The 9,433-nt window shown below is 44.9% G+C and overlaps 1 protein-coding gene across 1 annotated transcript in view; it reads right to left on the bottom strand.

The window, feature by feature from the left end:
• LOC142256561 (IgGFc-binding protein-like) overlaps nt 1-9,433 on the bottom strand; it is a 112,202-nt gene that overhangs the window by 65,511 nt on the left and 37,258 nt on the right. Inside the window, exons 20-21 of the mRNA XM_075328320.1 lie at nt 6,626-6,767; nt 6,057-6,385 (exon numbers count right to left, since the gene is read on the bottom strand). Of these exons, the coding sequence (XP_075184435.1) occupies nt 6,057-6,385; nt 6,626-6,767 (471 nt within the window). The remainder of the gene's footprint in view (nt 1-6,056; nt 6,386-6,625; nt 6,768-9,433) is intronic.

Below are 9,433 nucleotides of genomic sequence, written 5' to 3'. Positions count from 1 at the left end.
AGAGCTTCCTCTCTATCCTATGTCAGTTACAGAGGTACAGAGCTTCCTCTCTATCTATGTCAGTTACAGAGGTACAGAGCTTCCTCTCTTTCCTATGTCAGTTACAGAGGTACAGAAGCCTTCCTCTCTATCCTATGTCAGTTACAAGAGGGTACAGAGCTTCCTCTCTATCCTATGTCAGTTATCAGAGGTACAGAGCTTCACTCTCTATCCTATGACAGTTACAGAGGTACAGAGCCTTCCTCTCTATCCTATGTCAGTTACAGAGGTACAGAGCTTCCTCTCTATCCTATGTCAGTTACAGAGGTACAGAGCTTCCTCTCTATCCTATGTCAGTTACAGAGGTACAGAGCTTCCTCTCTATCCTATGTCAGTTACAGAGGGTACAGAGCTTCCTCTCTATCCTATGTCAGTTACAGAGGTACAGAGCTTCCTCTCTATCCTATGTCAGATTACAGAGGTACAGAGCCTTCCTCTCTATCATATGTCAGTTACAGAGGTACAGAGCTTCCTCTCTATCCTATGTCAGTTACAGAGGTACAGAGCTTCCTCTCTATCCTATGTCAGTTACAGAGGTTACAGAGCTTCCTCTCTATCCTATGTCAGTTACAGAGGTACAGAGCCTTCCTCTCTATCCTATGTCAGTTACAGAGGTACAGAGCTCTCCTCTCTATCCTATGTCAGTTACAGAGGTACAGAGCTTCCTCTCTATCCTATGTCAGTTACAGAGGTACAGAGCCTCCTCTCTATCCTATGTCAGTTACAGAGGTACAGAGCTTCTTCTCTATCCTATGTCAGTTACAGAGGTACAGAGCTTCCTCTCTATCCTATGTCAGTTACAGAGGTACAGAGCCTCCTCTCTATCCTATGTCAGTTACAGAGGTACAGAGCTTCTTCTCTATCCTATGTCAGTTACAGAGGTACAGAGCTTCCTCTCTATCCTATGTCAGTTACAGAGGTACAGAGCTCCTCTCTTCCTATGGCAGTTACAGAGGTACAGAGCTTCCTCTCTATCCTATGTCAGTTACAGAGGTACAGAGCTTCCTCTCTATCCTATGTCAGTTACAGAGGTACAGAGCTTCTTCTCTATCCTATGTCAGTTACAGAGGTACAGAGCTTCCTCTCTATCCTATGTCAGTTACAGAGGTACAGAGCTTCCTCTCTATCCTATGTCAGTTACAGAGGTACTAGAGCTTCTCTCTCTATCCTATGTCAGTTACAGAGGTACAGAGCTTCTTCTCTATCCTATGTCAGTTACAGAGGTACAGAGCTTCCTCTCTATCCTATGTCAGTTACAGAGGTACAAGAGCTTCCTCTCTATCCTATGTCAGTTACAGAGGTACAGAGCTTCCTCTCTATCCTATGTCAGTTACAGAGGTACAAGAGCTTCCTCTCTATCCTATGTCAGTTACAGAGGTACAAAGCTTCCTCTCTATCCTATGTCAGTTACAGAGGTACAGAGCTTCCTCTCTATCCTATGTCAGTTACAGAGGTACAAGAGCTTCCTCTCTATCCTATGTCAGTTACAGAGGTACAGAGCTTCCTCTCTATCCTATGTCAGTTACAGAGGTACAGAGCTTCTTCTCTATCCTATGTCAGTTACAGAGGTACAGAGCTTCCTCTCTATCCTATGTCAGTTACAGAGGTACAGAGCTTCCTCTGTATCCTATGTCAGTTACAGAGGTACAGAGCTTCTTCTCTATCCTATGGCAGTTACAGAGGTACAGAACTTCCTCTCTATCCTTTGGCAGTTACAGAGGTACAGAGCTCTCTCTCTATCCTATGTCAGTTACAGAGGTACAGAGCTTCTTCTCTATCCTATGTCAGTTACAGAGGTACAGAGCTTCCTCTCTATCTTATGGCAGTTACAGAGGTACAGAGCTTCCTCTCTATCCTATGTCAGTTACAGAGGTACAGAGCTTCCTCTCTATCCTATGTCAGTTACAGAGGTACAGAGCTTCCTCTCTATCCTATGTCAGTTACAGAGGTGCAGAGCTTCCTCTCTATCCTATGGCAGTTACAGAGGTACAGAGCTTCCTCTCTATCCTATGTCAGTTACAGAGGTACAGAGCTTCCTCTCTATCCTATGTCAGTTACAGAGGTACAGAGCTTCTCTCTCTATCCTATGGCAGTTACAGAGGTACAGAGCTTCCTCTCTATCCTATGTCAGTTACAGAGATACAGAGCCTCCTCTCTATCCTATGTCAGTTACAGAGGTACAGAGCTTCCTCTCTATCCTATGTCAGTTACAGAGGTACAGAGCTTCCTCTCTATCCTATGGCAGTTACAGAGGTACAGAGCTTCCTCTCTATCCTATGTCAGTTACAGAGGTACAGAGCTTCCTCTCTATCCTATGTCAGTTACAGAGGTACAGAGCTTCCTCTCTATCCTATGGCAGTTACAGAGGTACAGAGCTTCCTCTCTATCCTATGTCAGTTACAGAGGTACAGAGCTTCTTCTTTATCCTATGGCAGTTACAGAGGTACAGAGTTTCCTCTCTATCCTATGACAGTTACAGAGGTACAGAGCTTCTTCTCTATCCTATGGCAGTTACAGAGGTACAGAGCTTCCTCTCTATCCTATGGCAGTTACAGAGGTACAGAGCTTCTCTCTATCCTATGGCAGTTACAGAGGTACAGAGCTTCCTCTCTATCCTATGTCAGTTACAGAGGTACAGAGCTTCCTCTCTATCCTATGTCAGTTACAGAGGTACAGAGCTTCCTCTCTATCCTATGTCAGTTACAGAGGTACAGAGCTTCTTCTTTATCCTATGTCAGTTACAGAGGTACAGAGCTTCCTCTCTATCCTATGTCAGTTACAGAGGTACAGAGCTTCCTCTCTATCCTATGGCAGTTACAGAGGTACAGAGCTTCCTCTCTATCCTATGGCAGTTACAGAGGTACAGAGCTTCCTCTCTATCCTATGTCAGTTACAGAGGTACAGAGCTTCCTCTCTATCCTATGTCAGTTACAGAGGTACAGAGCTTCCTCTCTATCCTATGTCAGTTACAGAGGTACAGAGCTTCTTCTTTATCCTATGTCAGTTACAGAGGTACAGAGCTTCCTCTCTATCCTATGTCAGTTACAGAGGTACAGAGCTTCCCCTCTATCCTATGTCAGTTACAGAGGTACAGAGCTTCCTCTCTATCCTATGTCAGTTACAGAGGTACAGAGCTTCTTCTCTATCTATGGCAGTTACAGAGGTACAGAGCTTCCTCTCTATCCTATGGCAGTTACAGAGGTACAGAGCTTCCTCTCTATCCTATGTCAGTTACAGAGGTACAGAGCTTCCTCTCTATCCTATGTCAGTTACAGAGGTACAAAGCTTCCTCTCTATCCTATGTCAGTTACAGAGGTACAAAGCTTCCTCTCTATCCTATGGCAGTTACAGAGGTACAGAGCTTCCTCTCTATCTCTATGTCAGTTACAGAGGTACAGAGCTTCCTCTCTATCCTATGTCAGTTACAGAGGTACAGAGCTTCTTCTCTATCCTATGTCAGTTACAGAGGTACAGAGCTTCCTCTCTATCCTATGTCAGTTACAGAGGTACAGAGCTTCCTCTGTATCCTATGTCAGTTACAGAGGTACAGAGCCTCCTCTCTATCCTATGGCAGTTACAGAGGTACAGACTTCCTCTCTATCCTTTGGCAGTTACAGAGGTACAGAGCTTCTTCTCTATCCTATGTCAGTTACAGAGGTACAGAGCTTCCTCTCTATCTTATGGCAGTTACAGAGGTACAGAGCTTCCTCTCTATCCTATGTCAGTTACAGAGGTACAGAGCTTCCTCTCTATCCTATGTCAGTTACAGAGGTACAGAGCTTCCTCTCTATCCTATGTCAGTTACAGAGGTGCAGAGCTTCCTCTCTATCCTATGGCAGTTACAGAGGTACAGAGCTTCCTCTCTATCCTATGTCAGTTACAGAGGTACAGAGCTTCCCTCTCTATCCTATGTCAGTTACAGAGGTACAGAGCTTCTTCTCTATCCTATGGCAGTTACAGAGGTACAGAGCTTCCTCTCTATCCTATGTCAGTTACAGAGGTACAAAGCTTCTTCTCTATCCTATGGCAGTTACAGAGGTACAGAGCTTCCTCTCTATCCTATGTCAGTTACAGAGGTACAGAGCTTCTTCTCTATCCTATGGCAGTTACAGAGGTACAGAGCTTCTCTCTATCCTATGGCAGTTACAGAGGTACAGAGCTTCCTCTCTATCCTATGGCAGTTACAGAGGTACAGAGCTTCCTCTCTATCCTATGTCAGTTACAGAGGTACAGAGCTTCCTCTCTATCCTATGTCAGTTACAGAGGTACATAGCTTCCTCTCTATCCTATGTCAGGTTACAGAGGGTACAGAGCTTCCTCTCTATCCTATGTCAGTTACAGAGGTACAGAGCTTCTTCTTCTATCCTATGTCAGTTACAGAGGTACAGAGCTTCCTCTCTATCCTATGTCAGTTACAGAGGTACAGAGCTTCTTCTCTATCCTATGTCAGTTACAGAGGTACAGAGCTTCCTCTCTATCCTATGTCAGTTACAGAGGTACAGAGCTTCCTCTCTATCCTATGTCAGTTACAGAGGTACAGAGCTTCCTCTCTATCCTATGGCAGTTACAGAGGTACATAGCTTCCTCTCTATCCTATGGCAGTTACAGAGGTACAGAGCTTCCTCTCTATCCTATGTCAGTTACAGAGGTACAGAGCTTCCTCTCTATCTTATGGCAGTTACAGAGGTACAGAGCTTCCTCTCTATCCTATGGCAGTTACAGAGGTACAGAGCCTCCTCTCTATCCTATGGCAGTTACAGAGGTACAGAGCTTCCTCTCTATCTTATGGCAGTTACAGAGGTACAGAGCTTCCTCTCTATCCTATGTCAGTTACAGAGGTACAGAGCTTCCTCTCTATCTTATGGCAGTTACAGAGGTACAGAGCTTCCTCTCTAATCCTATGTCAGTTACAGAGGTACAGAGCTTCCTCTCTATCTTATGGCAGTTACAGAGGTTACAGAGCCTCCTCTCTATCCTATGTCAGTTACAGAGGTACAGAGCTTCCTCTCTATCCTATGGCAGTTACAGAGGTACAGAGCTTCCTCTCTATCCTATGGCAGTTACAGAGGTACAGAGCTTCCTCTCTATCCTATGGCAGTTACAGAGGTACAGAGCTTCCTCTCTATCCTATGTCAGTTACAGAGGTACAGAGCTTCCTCTCTATCCTATGTCAGTTACAGAGGTACAGAGCTTCCTCTCTATCCTATGTCAGTTACAGAGGTACAGAGTTTCCTCTCTATCCTATGTCAGTTACAGAGGTACAGAGCTTCCTCTCTATCCTATGTCAGTTACAGAGGTACAGAGTTTCCTCTCTATCCTATGGCAGTTACAGAGGTACAGAGCTTCCTCTCTATCCTATGTCAGTTACAGAGGTACAGAGCTTCCTCTCTATCCTATGTCAGTTACAGAGGTACAGAGCTTCCTCTCTATCCTATGTCAGTTACAGAGGTACAGAGCTTCCTCTCTATCCTATGGCAGTTACAGAGGTACAGAGCTTCCTCTCTATCCTATGGCAGTTTACAGAGGTACAGAGCCTCCTCTCTATCCTATGTCAGTTACAGAGGTACAGAGCTTCTTCTCTATCCTATGTCAGTTACAGAGGTACAGAGCTTCCTCTCTATCCTATGTCAGTTACAGAGGTACAGAGCTTCCTCTCTATCCTATGTCAGTTACAGAGGTACAGAGCTTCTTCTCTATCCTATGGCAGTTACAGAGGTACAGAGCTTCTTCTCTATCCTATGTCAGTTACAGAGGTACAAAGCTTCCTCTCTATCCTATGTCAGTTACAGAGGTACAGAGCTTCTTCTCTATCCTATGGCAGTTACAGAGGTACAGAGCCTCTTCTCTATCTTATGGCAGTTACAGAGGTACAGAGCCTCTTCTCTATCTTATGGCAGTTACAGAGGTACAGAGGTCCTTCTCTATCCTTTGGAAATAACTGGGTTAGTCAACCTCAATCTTTAAGACATGAATATCTTTAGAGTTCTGGCTTCTGTATTTACATTCATACAACTTACTCTTATTTTACGGAATTCTCCAACTTCAATGCTGATTTTAGTGTCATACATGGTCAGTTCCATCTTCCTGACGTATGAGGCATCTTGGGTTCCTCGGTTATCGTTCTTTATGATGATCCGGAATGGTTCCAGGGTGGGATCATTACCGGTATATTGGGAGAGGACGTAGCTGCAGGTGCCTTGGAAGCTGAAGTCTTTTTCATCCAAGGTGTGGAAATGAGGGTCTCCCCATGCCCAGCATAGGCCTGTGTAATTTGGAGCACACACCGCCTTCCCATCTTGGACTTGGCAGGATTCCATCAAATGACACTTTTTCTCCTTGCAAGGGTCTAAAGAGTTTTCAAGATATAAATTTAGTGCACATTGATTGATAACTGGAGTATATAAAATGGAGGAGAGAAGAAAAGACCAAGAAAATGTGAAAAGGTCAGGCAGCTGCTGCTAAAGTCAGAAGGATCCTGTTGTGCATAAAAGAGGTGTCATAATGGAAGAGATGAGTCAAAGGTCATAAAGTGTGAGCTTATTTGGATCTCCGAAATATTTCCCTGTTTTTTAGAAACAACTCTCACCTTTCTTAACACAAGTCCTGGCACCATCGCGAATATCACAACGCTCATCATCGGCGCAGCTCATAGAACGGCATCGCGCCCCAACTCCAGGGATGCAAGAACATTCCTGACTGCAGTCATCACTTACTACACTTTCATTGCCCCTGCAAAAAAGTAAAAACATTTGAAGAGAATTGTAAAGGTAAAGCAGGGGCATATCTGGGGGGGCACAGGAGGTGGCATTTGCCCCAGATGCAGCCGACAGGGGCACCGTTGGGCCACCTGATACATTCCTAGGTGTCTACCTGGTGGCTGCATTTTGCCGTCCCCGTAGTGGGTGTTGGCCATTCTCTAAACCGGACGTCAAGCAGGCAGCTGGCTCAGAGATGGTGTAGTGCACCAACTCCCAGTGATTAATTGTGCTTGCATCTTTCAGGCATTAGTACAGTTGAAGCCCTGACCAACGCAGGGCAACATCAGCAGCATGATCAGGTCATCTGATCACACTGCTGACGTCAATCCCCAGCGCCAAAGAGCCTCACACAGCATTAGTGTTAAGTGCTCCAGTGCAGCTGAAGATACCAAATATTTATTGTTGTTAGAGGAGAAGTTATTTGGGACATAGTTTGGGGAGCAAGGGTAGGGATGGGTGCTGACACAATGATGAGTGAGAGGAATATGGGTGCTGATACAGAGTTGGGAGTGAAGGGGGGGTGGAATTTCACAACACAGTTGAGGAAGTGAAGGAGGGGATGAGTGCGGCCAGTAATGGGGGGGAAAGGGGATCTATGAAAATACAAATTTGAGTAGCAAGGGGATTTATGAGGACACAGTATGGGGAGCAATGGGGATGTGGGCAGACACAGTATGGGGAGTGAGAGGGGGATGAGTGCAGACACAGTAAGGGGAGCAAGTGGGGATGGGTGCGTTAACAGTATGGGAGCAAGAGGAGGACTTTATGCAGACACAGTATTGGGGAGCAAGGGGAATGGGATGGGTGTGGACACAGTATGGTGAGAAAGGGGTGGAATTTAGGACAACGTATTAGGAGTGTGGGGGGATATATGAAGCGAGGGTGGGTGGGTGTGAATGCTGTATGGGGAGCAGGTCTGGTCATGTATGAGGAGACAGTATCAGAAGGATGATGTATTCATATGCAGTATAGGTAGCAAGAGAGTTTGGATGGGTGCGTAAACATTATGGGGAGAGAGGGGGAAGGTAAAAATCTGAGGACACAGCATGAAGACTGAGGAAGGAATGGGTGGAGACACAGTATAGAGAGCATGGAGAGTGGACACAGAGGAATGTGTGAAGAGACTGTATGGGGAGTGAGGGGGAAGTGATAGACGACAGTATGAGGGAGGAGGGAAATGTGTGAGGAGCCTCCTTTTGAGGGGAATAGAGTGAGGAGACAGTATGGGGGTAAAAATGTGTGATGGGGCACAAAATAGAAACTGGATAGTGTGTGTGTGGGTGGTGGTATAGAGAGAGGGAATAGCATGAAGGGACAGTGAAAGGGCATAGCCAGGAGGGGACAGTATGCTGAGGAAGGGGAGTGTAATGAGGGGTCACAGTAGAGAGATTGGGCAGTATAGAGAAACCAGAGTATGAGAGGACAGTGTGAAAAGGGAACACAGTATGGAAAGACGAGGGCACTTTGGAGAGCATGTACCATAAGAGGGACAGTCTGCTGGTCATGTTTTTTGCAGGGAACATAGTGAAGGGCAATTATTTATTCAGGGCCACAGCATAGATCAGATATTTTTTATTCAAAAACATTATAATCATTCTGCTATTTTTAAGGGTATCGTGCCAGAAAAATTGCGAAGATGAAAGTCTGCAGAAATGAGCTATGGATATGACAAGTCATCATGGCGTCTGGACAAGATGAAGAAAAGAAAGAGAACAACTCCAGTCAGAGACACCATCATCTATAAAGTACCTGGATGTAAATGTTTATTTCTGATACTGACTAATTCTCATTAGTACTGTGGCTCCTGTATGGTCTGCAGTTTGATGATCACTGATAACATCTTACTATTGTTAAGGACGTACATTGGTCTGACCTGACATTACAATTAATGTAGCATGTACTGATGGTGGTTCTGGTGATTTATTTCTGTACTGATGACGGTTGTGGTGCTGTGTTTCTTGTGATGTGTTCTTGGTGATTGTATTCTAACAGTATGTAATATACTCACTGTCAGGATACAGTTCTGCTTGCAGTCATCACATGACCACTTCACTCATATGTGATTTTCACACCCACAGTCATGTGATGTAAGCTGTTTTTCTTGCTTCTCTCTATCAAGCAAGGCCTGTAGTTTACCAGTGAACATTGATTGAATTATGAAGAACAGCTCATCGGCACATGACTGTAAGTGTGCATATGACTGAGGGGTCACATGATAACTACTCAAACCGAATGTGGGGGGCAGGGGCACCTAACAGAATTCTTCTTCCGATGCAGGAAAACCTAGATTCGCTTTTGGGTATGGGGGGGCACATCTATCTCCAAAGCAGGAGGAATTGTGCATTATGATGAGATATTGGACTGCAAAGTTTCCATAGGATTTTCTTGCACAGGGGCCCTCTACTATCTGCATCTGGCAATCCATCTATCCAAATATCCATTAATCTAAATATCCATCCATCCAAACATCCATCCATCCATCCAAATATCCATCCAAACATCCATCCATTCAAATATCCATCCATCTATCCATCCAAAACTCCATCCATCCATTTAAACATCCATCCATCCAATCATCCATCCAAACATCCGTCCATCAAAACATCAATCCATACAATCATCCATCCATCCATACA

The sequence above is a fragment of the Anomaloglossus baeobatrachus genome, chromosome 11, assembly GCF_048569485.1.
Source record: "Anomaloglossus baeobatrachus isolate aAnoBae1 chromosome 11, aAnoBae1.hap1, whole genome shotgun sequence".
Taxonomy (NCBI): domain Eukaryota; kingdom Metazoa; phylum Chordata; class Amphibia; order Anura; family Aromobatidae; genus Anomaloglossus; species Anomaloglossus baeobatrachus.
This window is presented reverse-complemented; position numbering and strand designations above follow the sequence as displayed.